Below are 24,615 nucleotides of genomic sequence, written 5' to 3' on the forward strand. Positions count from 1 at the left end.
AGTGGGGAGCACCCTGTAAGGGCTACAGGGATGAGTACAGAGTAACTTCACAGTGCTCAGTGGGGAGCACCCTGTAAGGGCTACGGGGATGAGTATGGAGTAACTTCAGAGAGATAGGATTTGAGTATTGAGTTGACACTAGAAGTATGTTAACACTTTCATACAATGATGATAACACATCAGTTAGGACACACAGGGTTCTGGTAATTTTGGTGCAAACTGATGGGAGAAATGAGGGTGACGGCTGAGCTTACAACGCAGCACCACAGACGCAGCGCCACAGCCACAGCACAAGTCAGCACGTGTGTCAGTCGTTAGCACGTGTCAGCAAGAACAAGACACCGGGGAAAAGCTAAGAAAACAGTGAAAGATGTGAGCAAAAAGCCAGGCTGGGTGCGCTGAGAATTCTGAGCAGGAAAACAATGTACAGGAACACAGGAATAGGAGAAATGGGTTATCAGTGGGATGGTTCGGCAGTTACAGGCGACGGTAGACTTAATCACCCAGAGCACCTTCTAAAAGCTCATCCACAGCTTTTAATGTATAATTAAAATACACATTTCATTTACATGGGGGATTTTCAATAATAAGATACATATATAATAAATAAGTCAAGTTAAAAAACACACATCAGACAGCTTCATGGGGTTTTTTCTTTTGGAGACAGGGGCTCATGCAGCCCAGGCTAGCCTCCAACTCTCTGTGTAGCTGAAGCTGATTTCTGACCCTCATGGCCCGTCCTCTGTCTCCCGAGTGCTGGGTTACAGTGCTCACCACTGCGCAGTTTACAACCCTCCGGCCTTTTCTTCTGTCTTGGAGGTACTGAGGATTTATCCCAGGGCCGGAGGCATCTCAGGCAAATGCCCTAGCTCAGACTTATGTCCCCATCATGGCTTCCTGCCCTTTCAGAGCTGGGACCCCCAAGCCCAGGGAGGTCTGCAGGCAATCTCAGTAATTCTTCTGCTTCTCCTTGCAGTGCCTCTGCCTTCTCATGCAACAGCATCTGCAATGAAAAACCCAGTCATGAGGCCAAATGTACCTGGCTAGAGAGCTGCCAACATTTTATGTCTGCTAAAACCCGAGTTCTGACACACAGATGGCTAACGCTGGGCCTGAAATAGTGAGACTGAAAAATGCCCACTTTACAACCAGAGTAAATGAAGACGAGGTATTCTGCTAAAAACCATTTTAGCTGATCACAGCGTTCAGTGCACCAAAAATAAAGAGCTTTCCTACACTCAACGATTTGTTTCACAGAAGACTCAGGCACTTAAACAAAATTTATAATCTATAAAATTTCAGAAAATTTTGCAAAAATTTAATTAGCTCTTGAAACTGTTATCCTTTACATATGTATTTAATTAGCTCTGCCAACTGTTTCATTTAGCATGTGCTTTTCAAAGCCCATCAGTATTGCAGAAAGAAAGTTTTCCTAAGGCGCCTACAGAAACATGATCGGATCTATCATCCTTTTCAGTAAAGCGCCTGTGGTGAACGTCACTGGATCCGTTATCCCCCCCCCCCCCATCGGCTTCCTCTCTCCTGTCACTTTCCCTCCTGTATTTTTGTTTTAATTAATTAGTTAATTAATGTATATGGGTGTTTTGTCTGCATGTATGTGAATACACCATGATTCTTGGAGGCCAGAACAGTTGCTCACATTGCTAAGACCGGAGATGCTGTGATGGCCATGAGGGTGCTGGGAGTGTGAACCCCAGTCCTCTGGAAGAGCAGCCAGTGCTCTAACCACTGAACCACCTCTCCAGCCCCCTTCCTACAGTTAGTTTTTGAGGTAGGATTTCACCATGTAGTCTAGGCTGGCCTTAAATTTGAGATCTTCCTGTGTCAAGGAATATGCATGCAATATGCATATGCAATATGCATGCTGTCATGCCTGGAAATATGGTTAATTTCAAACACAGCACACAAGAAAGAAAGAACTCCCAAGCACAGTGCGCAGCCTGTGTGCTGGGCTGCCTTCAGTTCCCTCTGGCAGGGGCAGAGGCAAGGGCATCCCTACCCATCCAAGAACACCTCGGCTACTGGGACACAGTCCATCGTGGATGCTGTATCCATAAATACTCCAAATGTCTCCATCACAGATCACTGCGACAATCAGCTAAGGCCATGCTTGTGTGTGAGCACCACTCAGCCCCATGAGCAGGAGGTTCTTTTTAGCAGTTCTTTTGCTTCACGTTCGCGAATGACTATCTCAGTGAGGGCTTCTAATGCTGCAACAAAACACCACGACCAAAAGGCAACTCGGGGAGGAGAGGGTTTGAGGGCTTACACTTCCACACTGCTGTTTATCACCCGAGGAGGCCAGGCAGGGGCTCACACAGTGCGGGAACCTGGAGGCAGGACTGATGTGAAGGCCATGGAGGGGTGCTGCTTACCAGCTCGAGCCGCTTGCTTTCCGGACCACCAGCCTAGGGATAGGACCACCCAAAAGGGCTGGGCCCTTCCTCAACAATCACTAAGAAAATATGTAATAGCCTAATCTTACAGAGGTATTTTCTTGATGGAGGATTCCCCCTTTCAGATAACTCTAGTTTGTGTGGCAAGTAGACATGAGACCATCTAGCACAATAACATAACAATGGAGTTTTAAAAAGCTAAGCAATGCCGGGCAGTGGTGGCGCACACCTTTAATCCCAGCACTCGGGAGGCAGAGGCAGGTGGATTTCTGAGTTCGAGGCCAGCCTGGTCTACAGAGTGAGTTCCAGGACAGCCAGGGCTACACAGAGAAACCCTGTCTTGAAAAACAAAAAACAAACAAACAAACAAAAGCTAAGCAATGTACACACTTGTGACCAAGGACATAATACCAGATTGCTGTAATGGCTTCACCTACACAAACAGAACAACGGCAATCTTGAAATGGGGATGGAAGAGAGCAAATATCCTGAAGCCATGGAACTCAACAAAGAAAAGAGAAACTCCTGCTTTAAAACTGTGAAAAGTATAGCCAGAAAGAACGGGCTGGCTCCAGAGGGCAGCGTGCATGTATGGGTGGTAGAAATCTCCAGAGGTAAAATTTAACCTCAGCCCACTGCGATGGCCTTGGGAATGCCCCTGTCAGTGAAGAGCTTGCAGGTACGAGACCGAAGGGGGGCACACTGGAGAGGACTCCCAGAAGAGAGCTACAAGACGGCCTCAGAACGTTAATATTTAGGGTCTCTCTCTCCTCAGGAATCCTGTGTCAAAAACAGGAAATCTGTGTACCCTGGGCCTTTTTGTTTTAAGTGTGTTTGATGAGTCTGGATGCTTGCTGCATGTGTGTCTGTGCACCCTGTGTGTGCAGTGCCCTCAGAGGTCAGAGGAGGACATCAAATCCCCTAGAACTAGAGTCACAGAGTGCTGTGAGCTACACACATGTTTTTGGTAACCATAAACCGTTATTCGATGCGAATCGCTTCGCTCGGATATCTCATCACGATGCTACGGTGTATCTTTGAGGAAGGCTTGCTCACCTTGGCCGAGGAAACAATCTGCCTGGCTTGCCGTCTGGACAGATGATCAATTGTCTTCACCAACACTTCTGGGTTGGCATTGGCTAAGTGCATGATGCTTCTGTAACCCGCATTATATAACTGTTTTGCTCGACCCTAAAGTTTTAAAGAAATACTATGAGTATTTGGGATTATTAAAAAAGAAAAAAAAGCCCCACATGCAACAGATAGGAAGAGACACAGACAGTAATGCAAATGTGAGGAGGTAACCCAGCAGAACACTGCAGAGCTTTGAGGATATGTTTGGACTCTAATCTGAAAGGTACTGAGGGGAGGGAGCTTTCCACAAGGTGTAAGTTGGCTGCTGGGACAAAGCCAGGGAAGGGAACCCAGTCAGGCATGCCTGTGTGCACGCACTTTCTACGTAGAATGAAAAGCAGAGGACAGGAAGGACTGAAGCTGATGCATGCTGCTAACACTCGACTGAGGGTCCTTTCTCCCCACTGTCTCCTGCCATCCGTCCATCCATCATCACTGCACTGGGTACAAACTGACAGAGAGTAACTCTTTTCTCCAGTGGAGAAAGAGGAGCTATGGTTGAGTAGCAGGGTACACGTCCTTGGGGGAGAGGAGAGACCAAGTTCTCATACGGGAGATCTTTCATCGTACCCACTTCTCAGACATAGTGGCTTCCTGGGAGGCCGTGGCATCATTTGATTTAAAAAGAAGGAAACGAGAAGTCGATCTGATCTGGGATCAGCTGAGTCTCCTGTCTGGGAAGGTCTAGAAGGACTGACTGATCCTAGCATAGGGCCCACTTTCTGTTGTCTGCCAGCAAGCAGCCCAGGCCGAGGAGGTCAGAGGGGAGCCAGGCAGTGGCAGCGCACGCCTTTAATCCCAACACTCAGAGGCAGAGGCAGGAGGAGCTCTGACTTTGAGACCAGCCTGGTCTGAAGAGAAAATTCAAGGACATCCAGGGATGCAAAAAGAAACCCTGTTTCAAGAAACCAAAGGAGTTTGGGGGTGGTAGAAGGAGAGAGGAAGAGGTCTGTGGAAAGCAGGGATGGGGCTGCTCTGCCGGCCCACGTGGAAGCCTGGGCTCTTCTACACCTCCTTCCCTTGTTCTGAGACACAGGTTATTTTAATTCACAATGCTTATGGCCTTAGCGCAGGCTTGCTCCTCACTGGCTTCTAACTGATATCAACCCGTTCACACTGTTCCACGTCTGCCGGGCTGATGGCTGCTTCTCCTCAGTTTCACACACCCACCTTCCTGGGTGTGGTAATCTTCCTGCCTCTCACTCCCAGAGTTCCTCTCTCCTGCAAGTCCCGCCCACTCTCTCCTGCCAGGCCACCCAGCTCTTTACTGAGCACTGATGATTTTACACAGTGCACAACCGAGACTATCCCCGCATGCCCAACTCTGCTGTTTCTGACTGCATCTACCCAGCAGCTGCCGCCACTGTCCCTTGCTGCTGCTGAAACCCAGCTTCCTCAGTCTTCACGTGGGGATCAGCAGCTCTCCGGGAACTGCTCGGGGTTCAGTCTCAGGACCAGCCAGCAACGCAGGCCCATGTGTCAAGTCCTCTGTTTCTATGTGCTGATTCCATCGGTTCTGTTCCTCCACAGGACCTGGAACAGTAGGACTCTTTCTAGAACCTACCACGCAGTAACACTTCAGAAGACCGTAAAACTTGTTTTTCTGTTAGAAGACATGAACTCAGTTAGGGAGGCGGGATGAGGCTGACCTCTAAGACCCCGGTCACTTCCATGAGAGGGATTAGCTCCGCCTTCACACAGTACGTCAGTTTCTTGGTGAGTTCCACCAAAAGGGCTTTGTAAACCCAAAATTCCTCCAGCTCCTGAGCAGACAAAGATACATCAGTGTAAGTTCCGTATTTTATGTAAGTTACATACTGAGCTGCAGCTTAGAGGAGCGAGGGCTGAGGGAGATAGAGCCTCACAATGGCAAGGAAGCACGGGGACCTTGGGAGCTTTTGGAGAAGGAAAAAAGACTGAAAATTAAGAAAAAAGTTATTTCTAATCAAAATTTCAGAAGTGTCTGTACAGTTCTGTTTGTCGAGTGACTCTAAACAGTTGTTACTTGTGGGAGTTAACCCAGAGATGAAGTATTAAATAAGGACAGTCACATGCAGCGTGGCAGTCAACAAAGCCCTTAAGCTAACGAGAACAGGAGCTCTGAGTAGGGCATGACAAGTGGCTGGAGGATATCACATCAGCCTGTCTGTGTAAGATCCACGCGTGGCTCCGGGTTAAGTGCATGTGACACAAGCTTGAGCACCCACAGAAAAGTCGTGTGCGGCTCAGTGGCACGCACCTGTAGCCCCGGGGGCACTGTGTGCTTGTACACGGGTGTGCAGCCAAAGTGGTAAGCTCCAGGCTCCGTGAGAGACCCTGTCTCACATCCGCACTGACAGCGGTATGAAAGACTCTAGACCAACTGCCACATGGCTGGCACTGCGCTGCCCTGGTGGCACAGGCCCTTCCACCACAGAGGAGGAAGAATGTCACTAAGTTTTCACTACTAATCCTGGTTAGAAATCATCTCCACTAGCACAGCTGCTGAGCAGAACAGAGTTATAGAGTGAAAATATACCAATGACCCTTCATTAGCACATACGGCACAATTAGTTATTAACATTCGTAAACTACAGAGGTTTAATATAGGAAAGAAAATTGAAATTAAAACCTGGTTAGCGGTGTGTGGTGGTGCATACCTTTAATCCCAGCACTCAGGAGGCAGAGGCTACCATACACACATACACACATGTATATATATGATATATAAAATATATAACATATATAAATAAAATATTAATTTTACCATCATGTATATACACCTATCATGTAGAGCCTATGTTTGACGTAGGGCTGCCTGCCCGACACCAGAAGTAAATGTGTATGTCCCCGTGGCTGTCCAGAAGACGTGGGACTGAGCAGTCCCGTGGCCGCTGACGGACTCGGGTAACTGACCTAACCCTCATCACTCCCGAGAGTCACCAGAAGCCAGGTTGTAAGGAATAGCCTGGAACCATCGGCCCTGGTCCTGAGAACAGGCGGGCTCTGCACTTCCCACTGCTGAAGCGTTTTAGCTGACTTGGGAATTCCTGCATCGTTTCCATAAGCTCAACACAGTCTTCAGGTAAAAAGGCAGAAACCAAGGAAGGCTTTAAATAAAGCTGCGTGCTCCGACAGAACACAGTGACTCAGCAGGGAGGAGAGAGGCTTTCAAGCTTACCAGGGTTAACGTGAGAAGACACCACTTAACTGATTACCTCACAGAAATGTAACACACAGGAGGAGAAGGAGGCAGCTCCCGTAAGCAGGTTCTGTATGTATCCTCGGGGCAGGTTAAACTTCTCAGACACACTCCAAACGTTGGTCTCTTTCAGCAAAGAATAAAGCACAAACGACAGGTAGAGTCTGTTGACAACATTCTTGTCCACCTTCTATAAAGACACAAAAGGTGTCCTAAGTGGGTGGGGCTGCGGCTGTGGGGACAGAGGCAGCACAGAGCCCCTGGCCAGCCACAGAGGAGACAAGGTCACTTGTCTCTGTTCTGCAGAGGAGAGCAGATCGAAATGCTCAAGGCCAGCAGCCGGCCCTCACAACCGTGACAGCTTGGGACGAGGGCCTTGGCAGATGCAGTTAGTTCAGGACCTGTAAATGACGCCAGCCAGGATTTACCACGGGCCCTGAACTTGCTGACTGGAATCTTCATAAATGAGGACAGGACAAGGAGATGCAGAAGTCAGTGAAAAGCGAGCTCGGGTCAAAGAGATCACGTGTGAGCCAAGGAGCTGTCACACCCGAGCCACACAACTAGGAGGGAACATGGAGGCTTCTCCTTGCAGACTACCCAAGAAGCCAGGGTAGCCTCCCAACTGGGAGGAATTGGGTCGGCCTCACATATGCTGAGGGGATGAGAGGCATGGAGGCTCCTGGGCCCCCAGATAAGCAGTAGGGACCAGGAACCATAACAGTCAGAGGTATTCCTTCACGGGAAGAGGTGTAGAATCTCTTCTACATCCAGAAGGCTGGGAGTGATGTGTGTAACAGTCCGGTGACCTCTGAGCTTCTTGTTTTCTCGTCACTCTGTAGGACCTGTCTTTATGGCAGATGTCACATGTACTTCCCAAAGCCCTTCGGTGTATTCATGTTGTGCACATGGGACTGAGCTACTTATTACCGGGAACATTTGTACCAAATTGTGCTGTGCTTAAATATGCCTAAAATAAAAGACTCGGGACCAGACTCTCAAAGTCTGAACCAATATGGGCTACTTAGTTGTGTGGAATGGAACGACCACACAGCTCTGTGTGTGGATTCATAGTCTGCTGGAAGTTAGGGAGAACTCCATACCGTGCGTGTGTAAACTGCATTGGCATGTGAGTTAGACAAACACACGTAACTAAATGGTGGGCTTGTCTATACTATAAGGGAGTATGCTATGGTTTCCCCGTGGTCGTGATAATCAGTGTTCCCAAAGCTGAAGTAGAGAGACAGGAAAAGACTTCCCGTGGCTGGCAGTCTCTGTTCTGTGGTCGGCTTTTGCCTGTGGTGCTAGTGATCTTGTGCAAAGAATGCCATCACTAGCATCAGGGTCACGTAAGAGACAATTTCATAGATGTATCTGAAAGGAAAGGAGTCTCAGAGTGCATCACGGGTTGGCATGACGGGATGCCTGCCCTCCTAGCACTTGAAGGCCCAGTAGGAAATCAAGACCTGAGCCACACAGCAAGTCCCTGTCTGAAAATGAAAACATAAATAAGATAGGAAGAGAATATTGAGATAAAGGCTATGTATCAGTGGATTTTGAATTACAGATTCAGCATGTATATAATGGACCATCCTTTTAAAAGCATTGAGCTGAAAAAGCATATTGAATTCTGGGTAGGCAAAGATAGCTTTTTAATTTGGCATTTTTAATGTGCTTTTACCATTAACTATAAATTGAGTTAATGTAGACTTTGCTTAGAATGTAATTCCAAAGCCAGTTAAAATGACAGAATTATTACATGGCGGGATAGATGTCTTAATGACAATTACAAGCTTTTGTAAGAAATATCAATAAGAAGAGGTAGGCTGGTGAGATGGCTCTACAGTTTAAAGCACTTGGGCAAGGTGACCACCTGAGCCTGATGCTGGAACTGTGTAAAGGCAGAGGGTGGGGGTGGGGGGAGGGTTTTTTTTTTTTTTTTTTTTTTGAGCTGATTTTTTTTTTTTTTTTTTTTTTTAAGACAGGGTCTCACTGTGTAGCTCTGTCTTGCCTGGAACTCACCATGTATGCCAGGCTGGCCTTGAACTCAGAGATCAACATACCTCTACCTCCCACATGCTGGGAAACAAAAAGATCAAGTCAGTAGGGAGATGGTAGAAGGACACTCAGTTTCTCAAATGACTCTTATTTAGGAAATAAGAAAGACACGGCACCTTTCTGATGGCTTGTCCTGCTGCTTTCTTCCCGATAAAGCTTTCGGAGACTCCGAGAAGAGCGGCTACATTCTGCTCTGCCGGGCTGAGCTGACCAAACTACAGGGAGAAGGGATAAACAATGAAAGCATGCAACTGCAGCCTTCAAAGTCTCACTCCAGCCTACAACAGGGTTAAGTCTGAGGTCACAGCGCTTTAATGGACGACATTTATAAATATTACAGAATTATCGTCATAAGCAGAACAATGCTCCGTCAACCGCGGCTACACACGTGGTGGCGCCACAGTTCCATGGCCTGGTGACGGCACAGCTGTCTGGCTGCGTAAGCATGTGCTGACGAGCGAGCATGCCTCGATGCATCTCTCAGAACACGTGTCCACCACTAGGTAGCACATGGCTGTACATGAAGACTGTGCCGTGAGTACCTTTCATGGACTGTGACTGTGTTTAGTTTTACAGTAAGCCAGAAGAGGGAAAAGACGGGAAGGGTCTGAAAGTAGCTGTGCCACACAGGGCTTGAAAAACTTATGTAAGGACTGAAAATGACACTATAGAAATTAATTTCCTGAGACTAAAAAGCTGTAGACTGGGGGTTTAAGGGTGTGTTTTCAAAGTAGAAGACACACACTTATTATACACAAGGCTTTGGGTTCAATCTTTAAAGCCATGGGAGTGTGGGAGGCCAGCCACTATTTTTGCCTAACACGATCCTGCGTATTCATTCAGCCAGACTGTTCACAGGAAAACATCACGGTGTGTTATTACTCCACCAGCTGGTTTTCTTACACACAGGGCCAGCTCTCCTGTATGACTGCTGTAAACTACGTGCCCTCTGCGGGCTGGAGACGGCTGAATTAGTGAGCGCTGCTGCACAGGCATGAGGGCACCAGCAGTCTCAGCCATGTAAAAAGCCGGGTGTGGGAGCCCTGGATTCTATCTCTCAGCACCGAGATTGGAGCCAGGCAGATCCCTGGGGCTCATTTGCCAGTTAGCCTAGACTAAGTGGTGGGTTCCAGGTCCCAGTGAGAGATCCTGTCCCCAAAACAAGGTGGATGGCTCTGGAGGAATGACACCTAAGCTTGACCCCACATTCATGTACAAACATGCACACCACCTGAACACACACATACACACAAATAAATAGTTTTCAAAACCTGAAAGACATATATACATTTGTGTGAATGCAATAAGTCCCAGAGTTTTGTACAATTCATATACAGTAGCCTGAGCAAGGAAGAGAAAGAGACTCTGGGCGACAAGAGGCCCAATTCCAAATGTCCACCAGGTCACGTGACAAGACTTCCAGAGAGCTCTAAGCCCAGGAGACCTGTTCTCTCACCTGCCTGAAGTACACCATCCAGTCAGGCTCAGACTGAGCAGCCAGGTCATAGGGCGTGGTTAGGTAGACCAGATGAAGAAGGCTCTCCAGTACAAGTCCTTCCAGACCTTTCTTCAAGTCTCTGTACAGAGTGTCACAGTAGGCCACATCAATGGCTCCTGAAGAAACACAAAACACAGGGCACTCTCTCAGCCAGGCATGCTGTGCATGTCTGTCCCAGCCACAGCTACACAGCAAGCCTGCGGCCCCCTGACTTGCGGGAGACCCAGTACCCAAACCCACTTCGGGTTAGCTTGAATTTAAGAAGTAGATCTAACTTCTCTGAGTGTTACTCTCCTCAGCGTTAAGGGACAATAAAGCAAGCATGACTGAGTCACAAGTAAGAAAACACACTGTGAAGATCTGGGCTTTGTTCATTGGAATAATTCCAGTACAAATAACATGAATGCATGTGAAATATACAAAGATATTATAATATTGGTGTGCTTGCACCTGTGGTATTATAATGCAATAAAACCCAACACTTTCTGTGACTGAGAATTAACAAAGACTGGCTTGCTATTCTTGTTTGCTGAGGAATTCAGTGAAGGCCGCATGCATGAATATACACCTGAATATAGTTCAGTCCTAAATTAAACCCCACCAGGAATTCCTCAAATTCTCTTATTTTTAATAGTTTTGGAGGTTATTTTAATAGTGTGCATCAAATTTTAGACAGTTCTGATACAACTACTCTATTTTTGGTAATCTGGTTAAACAAACAAACCAACCATTTCAACGTGTACTCAAAATAAATTGAGACACTGTTTATAAGTCATGTGGCTATTTATAATCATAAAAATCACAAGCAGTGCAAATGTTCATAAATAAAAAGATGGTTAAATAATCTATGTTCCAGCCCTATTATGGATGAGTACAGCATGAAAGGAGCGTGCTTCTGGACTCTTAGTGCAAGCCCACAGATGATCTCTGTCAGCTGCTTGGAGGCTGAGGCATGAGGACTGCACAGTCAAGGGCTGCCTGGACTACAGTAGACCGGCTAGCTTGGTCAACTTAGTGAAACTCACATTCAAGAATAAAGAGAGCTGGGGACGCAGCTCAGGGGCCCTGGGCCTGTGGTATTTTATACATGAGCATGACTTCAGATGCCATCAGCCAGGGACACGCTCCTTGTGTAAACTCTGCCATTTGATGATCTGGTCATTCTGAGCCACAGTGAGGCATGTGGTCAGCGTGGCCTGCTGGGTTATGAGGTGGGCAGATGTGACTGCAACAGCAGATCCTGAACTGGGAACACTGGAGGCTCCCCAGGACTGGACTGGGACAGGTGTGTGGGCTTCTGCTAACATAATCCCGAGTGTGTGTGTGTGTATACATGTGCACATGCACATGTGTACAGGAGGATGTCACTCCCCTCGTTAATTCTTTGGCTGAACCAAGGACTCACTATATGGCTAGGCCGCTGGTCAGCAAGCTCCGCGGGCCCAGCTGTCTCCACCTCCTTCCTGCTGGGATGGCAGGCGCATGCGACCAGGCTCAGTCATGCCTGGCCTCTTATGTGGGTGCTGGGAGTCTGAACTCAGGTTGCTCTTTATGGTTTTACTGACTTTACTGAATGAGACGTCTCCCTAACCTAAGGTTTTTTGTTTTTGTTTTTTTTTTTAAAAGAGCAGATAGTTTTCAATGAGTAAATTACTCATTAAGGAATAAACCCTTCCTGGATAACCAAGGCTACGCAGAAAAACCCTGTCTTAAAAAAAAAAAAAAAAAAGCAAATTTAATTAATTAATTCTCTGTTCAGATACAATCTATAGTTTAAGCAAAAAGCAAGCTCCAGAAATACTTACAACAGTAAGTATTTGTTTAAAACAAAATTTGAATCTGTCTACAGCATGGCCTGCAAGTTGAATCTATCTACAGCATGGCCTGAGAGTTGAATCTGTCTACAGCATGGCCTGCGAGTTGAATCTATCTACAGCATGGCCTGCGAGTTGAATCTGTCTACAGCATGGCCTGCGAGTTGAAGTGAAAGACTGAGACAGGCTCTGTGCTGCTGCTGAGGGTGGGAGCGGGAAGGAGGCAAGGCCAGCTTCCCTCTACTGTGCACTTGCTTACAATTCTAAGTCTATTCAACTTCTGAAAGCGGACATAGCTCGTAAGAGTAACGCTTCTAATATGAAATCACAAATCCAATATAAAGAAAGAAAATCACTTAACTCCTACTGTTTCCAATGCATCCCCTTAGAAAATACTGAGATTTAGGCAAACTTACCCTTAAAAGAAGCTTGGCCCAGTTTTGTAATCCGGAAGTGACACTCTAACCCCTCATTGTCACCACGGCTGTCTTTCTGTAGAAGTCCTTTCTCTGCCAGGTGTTCAAGAGCGTCAACAGTTATTTCCCAGAGACTTTTTTCTTTCAATAAAATCTTTTGCTGAACACCAAAAAATGTACCATTCATAAACTGATATATGTCACCAAGACTTGCTGCAATCTGAAAGAATCCAGGACATCACTGGGACTTAGTTCATCACTTAGTTTAAGGAACAAGATTATTCAAGTTCATATCTTAAAGCTATTTGAAGAAAAAATTAGCACAAAGTCTACAGTATTAAAAATTAACAGGAAAAACGACTGAAGGAAAAGAGTTCTCATGTTCATACTTTTTATACACATTTTCCAGGATACTAATTTTTTTAAAAGATTTTATTATTATTGCTATTATGTTTTGCTTTGTTTTGAGACGGCTTCTCTGTGTAGCCCTGGCTTTCCTAGAACTCACTTTGTAGGCCAGGCCGTCCTGGAACTCACAGAGATCCACCTGCCTCCGCCTCCTGAGTGCTGGGACTGAAGATGTGCGCCACCCTGGCTTCTCTTTATTATTTTCAGTTGCATGCCTGTGTGTGGTGAGGCAGCTGCTTGTAGACAGCAGAGGTGTAGGATCCCCTGGAGCTGGAGTTAGAGGTGGTTATAGATCACCTGGTATGGGGTCTGGGAACTGAAAGTGGGTCCTTTGCAAGAACAGCACCAGGTCTTAACTCCTGAGCATCCTCCCTCCCCAAAATGCTGTTTGGTTTTTTCATTATTCCCCAAGCTGTGCTCTGTTCCACCTCTCCAGCAGAGTCCCTCAATTCCATTCAGACTTTTTCTGGAATCCTCTTCACCCACTTCTCCATACTCACGGAGATACTTTAGCTCTAAAAACCACATTAAACATAATAAAGAAACATGGAAAACACAGCTGAGGGAATCCAGTGTGCCGGCAGCAGGCAAGGAGGTGTTTGGCAGAAGGGTTTGCTAGTGATCGCTCAGTCTCTGCCTTCTGTCTGGGCTCCACTCCGCTTCCTGTCCTTACGCGTGTCCTCCCCACAGCCCATTCATCATTTACAACTGACAGCAGTGATCCTAATACCCTGCACTTGGTATTCAGATGTAAAACACTCAGGATGAGAACTCACTTTTATTAGCCAATTTCCCCCCAAATCAGCATGTTATATTAAAAAAGGACGGATCAATAGCTCTCTCTTACAATTTTGATGATACTTCAACAGGAATATTTAAGTAGTCATTTTATATTAAACCAATATAATGCTCCACAATAAAGTATTATGGAGTAGTCATTTTTGTATTGCTTCTCCCTTTTATTAACAATCATTCTTAATACTCAAGCTCAAAGGCACTTATAAGATATTGAGCTGATGTTCAGTTTGTGGATCATTAAAGTACTCCAGCCTCCGTGGGGATTTGAATGAGAAGGTCCCCGTGGTCTCAGGCATTTGGTGTCTAGATGGTCGCGCTGTCTGAGTGGGGCCTTGCTGGAGAAGTACATCACTGGGTGGGCTTTGTGGCTTGTATGCCACACCCCATTCCCATTCAGAGCCTCTGCTTCTTGCTTGCAGTTTGAGATGTGAGCTCTCAGCCTCCAGCTCCAGTGGTCATGTTGGCTAGCAGCTGTATCCTATGCTAGATGATGGACCCTAATCCTCTAGGAACTATACCCAAACGAACTCTTCCTTCTGAAAGTTGTCTTGGTCATGTCAACAGTCATAGGAAGTAACTGGTGTAGTCCCTGTAGCTTCTCTCCTGACAGTGGAAGTGGCCCACGGCAGACAGCACTGATGCCTGACCCGATCTGTCCACCTGTCTTCAAGTCATCTTTCCACTCCTCTCTGGAAAGCTTAGCCATGATTTAAACCTAGGCAAGTTTCTGTCTATCCTTGGACACGCCCAAAGTCAAGTTTGTTAAAAGTATTTATTGGCTGATAACCAAATGTCAAGCACCTTGTAAGGCACTGGGACTCAAAGGTCAACAGATAGGAATGTGAGCCCTGAGTTTTCGGGGCTCTTAAAGCAGGGGTGCTTTAGTAGCTGAACAACAGTAACAAAGCCGTGACCTCAAGCTGACCGGTGCTGTTATAGGGAAAGAAGGCAGTTCTGTAAATAACAGACTGCCTCAGAGGTGTAAGGAATGTAGCCTCGGCAAGCTACAATTAGGCTAGGAGCTGCAGCTGAGGGGGACCGACTAGAAGGGGAGGGGGTATACTGAGCGTGAGGCTGGCTGAGCATGGGGCTGGGTGGGGACCATTAAGATACCAGTGCACCTCACGCTAGAGAAATGAAAACGGAAAGCCAGGGTTTCTGGAATAAAGTGCGAGAGGCCAAACTGGAGAGACAGGCTGCGGCCACATTATCCGGACACCCCGGTGAGAAATTTGAGGTTAATCTTTGCTTTTTTTTTCCTGGGTTTTTGGTTCTTTCAGACCAGGTTTCATGTAGCCTGGCTTGCCTTCAACTTCTGATTGGTCTGCCTCTACTTCCCAAGTGCTGGGACTACAGGTATGTGCATTAATACCCTAGTTTTGGGGTTTAATTAATAATAATAATTACTATTTTTTAAAGAAACAAGAGTCTTATTAGGTAGCCCTAACTGCCTTGGAATCACAAAAACCTTCCTGTCTTCCAAGCGCTGGTATTAAAGGCATCATGGAACAGCCTTCGGTTGTTTTACGTTTGGTTTTTTGGTTTTTCTAAACAGTTTTTTTAAACAGAGCCCTGGCTGTCCTAGACTTGCTTTATAGACCAGGCTAGCCTTGAACTCACAGAGATCTGGCTGCCTCCGCCTCCCAAACACTGGGATTAAAGGCCTGTGCCACCACCCTCTAAATGCTTGGGTTCAATTTTTATGGCAAGAGGAAACCACAGCCAAGTTTAAGTGGAAGGAGTGATTCGCTCACGTTCTGTAATTATTCTGTGTGAAGCACTCCTTGGAGGGAATATGGCAGGTTAGACAGTGGATGGAGGGAGACCACAGGAGACAGAAAGTGCAGATTCAGGCATGCAGTACAGGTCTGCAGTCAAGATCAGCCCACAGCTCTATGCTTCTATTTCAATATTTGTAAAACAGAAATTACATTCAGTTCAAGGACTGAAGATAAAACATCAAGTGTTTTGGCAGGGTGCCTGAGACATGGCTGTGATAAATGACCGGGAACTCCCTGAATCCCATGATGTAACTGCCACATCCTCTTCCTGGAGTTACCTTCTCTTCCTGTCCTCTTGGGTCTCTAGGGATGCTCACCTCTGTCCTCTTAGCCCCTGGCCTCAAACTGAACAAGTCACAAGTCTTGGTTGGTATCCGAGCCAAGTTCTTACAAAGTCTCTATGAGGACTGTTACATCTCTGATGGCTAACCATGCTCTCCTATTACCCCCAACCAATACCATATGGCTCGGGGCAACTGTTTCCATCCAAACTGGAACTCTTCAGTTTTCTTCCTCAGCATTGCAGGGTGCAGCCTGCTGATGACTACCTATGTCATAGCCCTTCTCCAGCATTACAGGGTGCAGCCTGCTGACGACTACCCACATCACAGCCCTTCTCCAGCGTTACAGGGTCCAGCCTGCCGACTGTTACCCATGTCACATTAAGCTTTTTTTCTTGCTTTCTACTCTAAATACCTAGTGTGGCTTATCTCCTTCTTCTGTATCAAATCCGTGTCTCTCCTTCAACCTCGTTGCGTTTATTTTCTTCTTTAGACTTCTAGTGTGTCAGGTAACACTGTAAGGATTATTACCATCCGTCTGCAAGGTACTAAAACTTGTGATATCTCTGTTTCAGTTATGTCTCACATTTTACTTCCATGTTCATACTAATGAGGACAAGCCATATGACAAGCTTGTAGTTTTGCAGTTAGAAAAAAGTGAAATTCAAACTCTGGCTTTTACCACTTTTTGTTGTTGTTGTTGTTGTGACTAACTGTACTTTAGGCACAAGGACACAATTTAACTTAAAAATAAGTCTAAAAGAGATTAATCAATAACTCTTAAAAAAAAAAACACTTTTTTTTTTTTCCTCTTGGTTTGTTGAGACAGGGTTTTTCTGTGTAGCCCTGGCTGTCCTGGAACTCACTCTGTAGACCAGGCTGGCCTCAAGCTCAGAAATCTGCCTGCCTCTGCCTCCAAGTGTTGGGATTAAAGGTGTGTGCCATTACCACCCAGCTCATTAGTCTTCATACTTGATCTCTAAGATTCTGTTTTCATGTTAGTAAACCTGTCAGAAGTTGAAAATATTGTAAGTGAAAATGCACCCACTACAGTCAGCCTTCAGAGCCTCACTGTTTGGTAACATTCTCCTCCGTAGAGCATCAGCCCTTCATGTTTGCAGATCTGGGGCTTACTAGCCCCAGCTCTGGGGTGGTGGGATTGTACCATACGATGGCAGGCACACCTCCCTTCTCGTGTGGGCAGAGGTGATGGGCTGTCGAATTTCTGGATCCACTGTCTCATGGCTTCCACAGTACTGTCTTCTATAAACTAACTTCAGGTAGGTATCAATTATTATCTCATTTCTTACATTTCCTCTACTGAAGAGTTAAAAAGACCCAGATTCAGAGTCTTTTAAAAAATAATTTATTTTTATTTTAAGTACAGTGTTTTGCCTGCATGCGTATCTGTGTAAGGGTGTTGGATCCCCTGGAAGTGGTGCTATAGACAGTTGTGAGCTGACAGATGGCTGCTGGGAAGTGAACCCAGACCTTCAAGAAGTACAACCAGTGTACTCTTATTTGCTGAGCAATCTCTCCAGTTCCCAGATTTAGATTTTTTTAAAATGTCAAAGATTGTTCTCTTTCATATTACATTAGAAGTTACCATTTTTTTCATTTTATAATTTGCCTGAATTTTTAAAAATCTCTATTGTCTCAGGTAATACTCATCATAAGAAAATCTTTAAGAAATACCTTCAGACCAATTAAGGAAAGAAACAAACTCTGGATTCCCTTGGTGAACTCCTCAACAAGATGGCTGCAGCAGCTTTCCAGTGGTCCGTTTATTAGATCCAGGACCTGTGAAGGTTAAAGCAGTATCTGTCTGTGCTGTTACTCAATCTAAACAGTGTTCTACATAAAGACCTCACGCTTCGTAACATTCCTGGACGCCCCAAACTCCTCCAAAGCCAAAACAAAACCAAATCACAAAAACCCAAAGGAGCGAGAATTAACAGACGTTCTGTAACATCGTTATAGAACGATGTCTGAAATATCAAAGTATCTGAGCCACTCTTCCTGAGTCTTACTGAGCCAGGAGGATGTAGGAATGCTGGCAGTTAGATTTTAAGTGGTGTTCGCATGTGAGTGTGGTCCAGCAGAGCGAGCCTCACCTGCTGCTTGTCCTTCTCTTGCAGCAGAAGGATGCTCTCCCCGGCAGTGTCTATCCCAGCGCGGCCAGCCCTGCCAACCATCTGCTTGTACTGATTCCTCTTTAAGAACGTGTTAGCCACATAGGGAGCTCGTAAAATGACTCTACGGAAGGGATAAAATTAAAGTGATCCTCTACATCCAACTACTTTTTATTTTATTTATTTGTTTTTTAGATTTACTTATTATTATATCTAAGTACACTGTAGCTGTCTTCAGATGTACCAGAAGAGGGCGTCAGATCCCATCACGGATGGTTGTGAGCCACCATGTGGCTGCTTGGATTTGAACTCAGGACCTTCGGAAGAGCAGTCGGTACTCTTAACCACTGAGCCATCTCTCTAGCCCAGCAACTACTTTTTAATCCAATTCCATTTTACTGGTTTTATTAAGTGTAATGACACATTTATGTAAAACTGCACCTACACACTGGATCTTTGATGTCCTAGGTCCTTACATATATTACCCATAGTTCTTACAAAATGCTTAGCAATACCCTTATTTTCCTTTCTTAAGAAGAAATGGCTGAAGTTCAGTAGTGGCTTCCCTTAAACAGCAAATGAGGAAATGCCGGAGCCATCGCTTGAACTCAAGCCTCCGCAGCTGAGAGGCTTGTGATCGGCTATAGCAGTGCTCTCCATGGCTTCTTGATTTGATACCTCGGAACTGAGAGATTTGGTCTTGTACCACCACCTCCATATGCTACCGTATGCTACTGATTTATGAACTGATATTATCTTTAACTATAAGGCACTGCAGATTTCAACTGGCTTTAGTCTACCAAAACATCAATTTCAATTCTGCTCAGGTATAAACAAATCCCTAGTCAGCTTTTCTCTTCAAGGGCAATTGAAGACTCTATTATTTGCCTACATTGCCGACTTCCTTATTTATAAATCTCAACAGCCTATGTAGATTGGTGAAAGCTTGAAGAAAACAAAATGGTGAAAAAGTAAGAGAACACAGAAAAATGGCTGCATACAACAAATACAGTAAAGAATTGGGAAAATTGTAAACAGTATCCACAGAAAATTCCAGAGGGAATCATATCCAGTGTTTTCAAGCAGACTTCTACAAGAAGTATATCAGAATTTTTGAAAATATAAAATGCATTTAAAATCTAAAGATGTAATGAATAAACATAACTAAGAGCTAGTTTGCTCTGTCCCAACACCCCATGTGTACTATTGCCACTGTATTCATCCCACGTCCTTTTACCTCATCCCACTTCGCTAACCTTCTACTTCTGGGTCTTTAAAAGAAAACAGATTTGGGGGGCTGGTGGTACTTGGGTTTGAACCTAGAACTTTCTAGTTGTTAGGCAAGAACTCTGCACTATACTGTCTTCCAGCCCACTAAAACTTGAATTTTATATGGAAGGTAAAATTGGAGAAAAAGAGCTGATAAGCTGTAACTACACGTCTTTATCCCAGGCTAGCCTAAGTCATAAGAGAAGAGAATGAAGCTCATGAAGAGATGGAATACAGAAATGACCAGCAACAGCTCTGAGACAAAGAAACGGAGCTCAGGATGGAGCCTCCCACCAAGTGCCACACCCTAACAAAAGACAGTGAACTGGGATTGCAGGGATAATATGAGCAGGCTGCCTGGGCTCCAACTTGGCTTTGAAACTCATTTATTTGATATGACATTCAACAAGCTATCTATCTACCTATCTATCATCTTATCTATCTACCTATCTACCTACCTACCTACCTACCTACCATCTATCATCTTATCTATCTACCTACCTACCTACCTACCTACCTACCTACCTACCATCAATCTAGTTTTTCTTTTTGAGACAGGGTTTCTCTGTGCAGCCCTGGCTGTCCTGGACCATACTCTGCAGACCAGGCTGGGCTTGAACTCACAGATCTGCCTGTCTCTGCCTCTTGAGTGCTGGGGAAGTTCATTATTTTACAGATTTCAATTGAATAAAATATTGGTCATAAATCATGAAGGCTGATTAAATGAATGCACATTAATCAGTTAGGTGCCAGGTGTGGGAGCTGGTGATGTGGGGACAGGAGGGAAGGACACACAGACCATAATAAGCACTGTTACTCACTCAGGAAAATGGAAGGGTACAGGGGAAAGTGCAAAGCTGCAGGAGCGGCTGGCTCAGTGGCATGGCACAGGCCTCCAAGGCTGACAGCCTGGCTCTATCCCCAGGACCCACAAGGTGGACGGAGAAAACCAACAGACTCCTAACCCTGAAGCTCATCTCTGACCTCCACAGTCACACTGCGACATGCACGCTCCTCTACCTATTTATTATATATGATATCCTCCTCTATTTCTATGAATATAGAAAGAGAGCTTTGGGATAGCAGAGAACTACAGGCCCACACAGACACAAAGCTGCTTCCATGCTGGGAATGGTGGTGCAGGCTTCAATCCCAGCAGGTGGAGGCAGGGGGACCTTTGTTTTAAAGGCAGGTCTACATGGTGAGTTCCAGACCAGCCAGGGCTACACAGTTGTGACTCTGTCTGTAACTAGATAAATAAATATACATGAATGTGGAGGGGGAACAGCATAACTAATGACTATGTCACTGAGACGGAAGACTGTATATCTACCAGAAAAACATTCTATTTAATGTTCATAAACATTTTGTGAACATAAATTATTTGCTAGAGCCCCTCTCCCCCTCAAGTAATAAGTTATAAAGAGAAGTCAATTATACAGTTTTCTACTGTTCGGTAATATCCGAAAAGGCGACTTAGGGTCTGACCTTTAAAGAGTCTGTGGAGGTTGGATATGCTCAGCCATGGGGAGTGGCACTACTAGGAGGTGTGGCCATGTGGGAGGAAGTCCATCACTATGGGCTGGGCTTTGAGGTCTCCTAGAGCTCAAGCTCTGTCCAGTATGGAAGAGAGTCTCCTCCTGGCTGCCTTCTGATCTAGATACAGATCCCGCCTGCATGCTGCCATGCTCCCACCATGGTAATAATGGACTAAACCTCTGAAACAGAAAGCCAGCCCCAATTGAATGTTGTCCTTCATAAGAGTTGCCTTGGTCATGGCGTCTGTTCACAGCAGGAAACCCAAACTGAAACAAAGCTATTCCGTTCATGCCAGGTGGCAGTGGTGCAGGCCTTGAATCCCAGCACTTGCGAGGGAGAGGCAGAGGGAGGTGAATCTCTAAGTTCCAGGCTAGCTTGGTCTACAGAATGAGTTTCAGGACAGCCAAGACTACACAGAGAAACCCTGTCACACACACACACACACACACACACACACACTAATGCACTCAGATGGCTGTAATCAGCCCATTCCCTGTGAATTGAACACAGGTCAAGCAAGGTTCTAGCCACTGAACTCCACCCCTGACTGGCTTTGCAAATCAGTTCATAACATTTCAAGGCGATCTACTAAATGAACTCTCTCCGTCTCGTCAAACCTTCCCAGAAGTAGATTCAGATCTGATACCCCACGAGACGTGCCTCTAATTCCAGCTCTAGGGAGGGGGCTGAGGCGGGACTCCCTCCAGTTGGACCCTGTCCCACAGGGAGAAGACACAGACAACCAAACACAGAAGAGAGGGGGCCAAGAGGAAGGGACCTAGTGCCAGGAAAAGTGGCTTTTCATTAAGACATTAAAGGAAATAAACCCACCAACTCAGCGGAGGATAGCTTACCTCCGTGCGGGCAGATTGACCCCTGCTGCCAGGGTGGACGTGCAGGTCAAGAGACAGAGCACGCCTATGGAGTAAGCCTCCTCCAGAAGCCTCCGCTCATCGCTGGTTAAACCACTGTGGTGATAGGCAATGCCGAAAGGGACAGTGCGCTTCAGGACAGGACACACTTTACCATGGCCGACATTCCTCAAGCTTTTAATCACTTCGCATTTTTCTTTCTCTCTGTGGTTTAGATAGTCCCTAGAAAAAAAGATCCATCAGCCTGGGATTGGGGGGACGGCTCAGCAGTTAAGAACGCCGACTGCTTTTCCAGAGGATGGGGGTTCAGTTCCCAGCATCCACATGGCACCTCACAACCAGTTTTAGGGGATCCGGTGCCTTTTAGTGATCTCTGAAGGCATCAGGCATGTACATGGTGGGTGTGTGTGTGCATGTCATGAATTATAGTTGAAAGTGCTTACCATTTTCCTTTAATACATCATGTTAACATCCATTTTGGTTATATATTACTTCTATCAGTATAAGTACACAAAATGTTCTTCGTGTGTATTTTGTATGGACATGCATATGTCTGCATCTGTGTACTGGGTGTAGAAGTGTCTGCACAGAGGCCAAAGGCCGGCATCAGGTGGTTTTCTCATCTCTCACTAAGCCTGGAATTCACTATTCAGCAAGACTAGCTAGCCAGTAAGCTGCAAGGGGCCTCCTTGTGTCTCCCCAGTATTACATTTCAGGCGAGTGTCATCATGCCTGGCTTTCACATGGATGCTAGGGATCCAAACTTGGCTTCTCTGACTAAGCCTTCTCCCCAGCCCCGATAAACTGCTCTTTTAACTTTAATTCTTACTTCATTAACCATTAGAAATACTCTCCAAGTCTTTTTGTGGATCATAGAACCCCACAAAAATAAAACTAAGGAAAACTCCAGCTACTCATACAAACACAACACTTCAGAAACGATTTCAGAAGCTTCATGGACCTCCTGAGTTTTGTTGCTAAACTTCGTATGATATCAGGTTAGATCCTGCTCTAGATATCATAATTATTTCTTCTACAATATATGTCTTTATGGAAGACGGTCTATCTTATTTTAAGATACACATTTTCTGCTCTGAAAATGGAAACGTAACATAGAGCTAAACAATGTCTAACACTGACACTAGAAACCTCAACAATATCTTAAATTATGCTAAAAAGCTTTGTGGTTTTATATGAAAGCTTAAATGACTAATTCCCTTAATTCCGTTAGTTTTTAAATGTGTATGTGCTTGTGTATGCGTGTGTGCGTACGTGTGTGCATGGGTGCAGGTATCTATGGAGGTCAGAGATGCTGACTCCTCTTAGAGCTTGGTGTCAGAAAGAACTCATCAGGCCCTTGGGAAGAGCAGGAAGCGCTCACAACCAACAACCACCATCTCTCAGCCCAGCGCATTTAGCTTTTTGTTTGTTTGTTTGAGCCAGTGTCTCATTATGTAGGCCTGGCTGTCCTGAAACTCAGATGTGGACCAGGAGGGCCTCAAACTCACAGAGATCCTCCTGCCTCTCGCTTCTAAGTGCAGGGATTAAAGGCATGAGCTATCAGGCCTAGCTGTTTTGTTTCTCAAATAATCAAAGCCATCATTGTAAAGGCAGACTATCAATCATTGAAATTCAACTCCTTGACGGTTCCCTAAACATTTTTATCATTCTACCATCCAGTAAATTTAATCCTAATTTAGACCAGTCTATGCCAGTAGGATTGGGAGGGAGGGTGGAGAATGACCTGATTAAAAATTCCCATCGGTAGCCTATGACTACTGAAAGCCTCAGTAAGGGCCAAATGGGTGTAAAAGTTAAAAAAAAAAAACCCAGTCAACAAACAGGTGCAGAGAAGAGAGACTATCAGCAGACACTCTCCTGGTGGACCCAGCAGAGCTTGAACTCAAACAACTCCCAAACCAAGACATCTCTAAAATTCGTTGGAAATTCTATCTAGTGCTCAGACAAGCTAAGAAAATAAGGGAAATATTAATGAAGAGAAGGCTGGCCTCTGTGACAGAGGTTGGTTTCCCTGTCTTGCGGTGCGCAGCCAGACAGGCTGACTGGTCTAAGATGCAGCTGAAGCTTCACATCTAAGCCTCTGTGGTGGTCGCTCTCTTGCAACTCTAGAACTTTCTATATTAGTGCGAATTTCAGTTAGGCTTTCTTGAAGGTCAGTGCCTTCAGAACCTATAAAAAAATATGACGCTCTGCTAGGAAGGGAATGACCAACACACAGAATGCACTATGCAGCCTGTCATTTATGACAAACCTAGAAACGATTTTGTAAACTAAGATTAACATACTTGCTTAAAAACTTGCACAACATTTCTGCTACATTTTCACAGTTCTTCTTGCTGGGACAAAACACCAGGCAGGAGTAGTTAGGAATAACTTCTGTCACCAGTGCTACCAAGCGGTCGGGATCCATCTTCTTCTGGGCCTCAGAGTACTGCAAAATAACGACCACGAATGCAACCACGAAGTGTGACTTGAAAGACATGTAAACCATCACCAGTATCCCCCCCCCCCCCCGCACCTCACCCACCCCCTGTGCAGCCCTGGCTGTCCTGGAGCTCACTCTGTAGACCAGGCTGGCCTCGAACTCAGAAATCCGCCTGCCTCTGTCTCCCGAGTGCTGGGATTAAAGGCGTGCGCCACCACGCCCAGCTGCCATCACCAGTATTAAATGCTACAGTTATCCATTACTAGAACAAGGGATGACAGCTGTACTAAACATCACATGGTCACTTTTCTTCATAGGTTGTTCGCTGGAGATTTGGTTTGGGGTACATTTAGTCCAAAAAGAGGATTAAATGAAGGCTGGAGAGATTGCTCAGTGGTTAAGAGTACTGACTGCTCTTCCAGAGGTCCTGAGTTCAAATCCTAGCAACCACATGGTGGCTCACAAACATCTGTAATGGGATCCAATTCCTTCTTCTGGTGTGTCTGAAGATAGCTACAGTGTACATACAATAAATAAATAAATAAATAAATAAATCTTAAAAAAAAAAAAA

At 45.5% G+C, this 24,615-nt stretch overlaps 1 protein-coding gene across 6 annotated transcripts in view; it reads right to left on the reverse strand.

The window, feature by feature from the left end:
- Positions 1-578: 578 nt before the first annotated feature.
- Positions 579-24,615, reverse strand: part of Helq (helicase, POLQ like) — a 39,245-nt gene continuing 15,208 nt past the window's right edge. For 3 of the 6 annotated variants that reach the window (XM_021163368.2, XM_029477506.1, XM_029477508.1), the window contains 11 exons: positions 23,905-24,050; positions 21,581-21,820; positions 17,901-18,042; positions 17,482-17,586; positions 12,519-12,738; positions 10,247-10,404; positions 8,907-9,005; positions 6,749-6,922; positions 5,201-5,314; positions 3,474-3,608; positions 579-1,003 (listed from right to left, as the gene is read on the reverse strand). In XM_021163368.2, the coding sequence (XP_021019027.1) occupies positions 866-1,003; positions 3,474-3,608; positions 5,201-5,314; positions 6,749-6,922; positions 8,907-9,005; positions 10,247-10,404; positions 12,519-12,738; positions 17,482-17,586; positions 17,901-18,042; positions 21,581-21,820; positions 23,905-24,050 (1,671 nt within the window). In that variant the 3' untranslated portion in view covers positions 579-865. Of the gene's footprint in view, positions 1,004-3,473; positions 3,609-4,794; positions 5,085-5,200; positions 5,315-6,748; positions 6,923-8,906; positions 9,006-10,246; positions 10,405-12,518; positions 12,739-17,481; positions 17,587-17,900; positions 18,043-21,580; positions 21,821-23,904; positions 24,051-24,615 lie in introns of those variants that run through there. The other 3 variants (XM_029477505.1, XM_029477507.1, XR_003836710.1) reach the window with 3 other exon arrangements.

This window comes from Mus caroli, chromosome 5 (assembly GCF_900094665.2).
Source record: "Mus caroli chromosome 5, CAROLI_EIJ_v1.1, whole genome shotgun sequence".
NCBI classification, from domain to species: domain Eukaryota; kingdom Metazoa; phylum Chordata; class Mammalia; order Rodentia; family Muridae; genus Mus; species Mus caroli.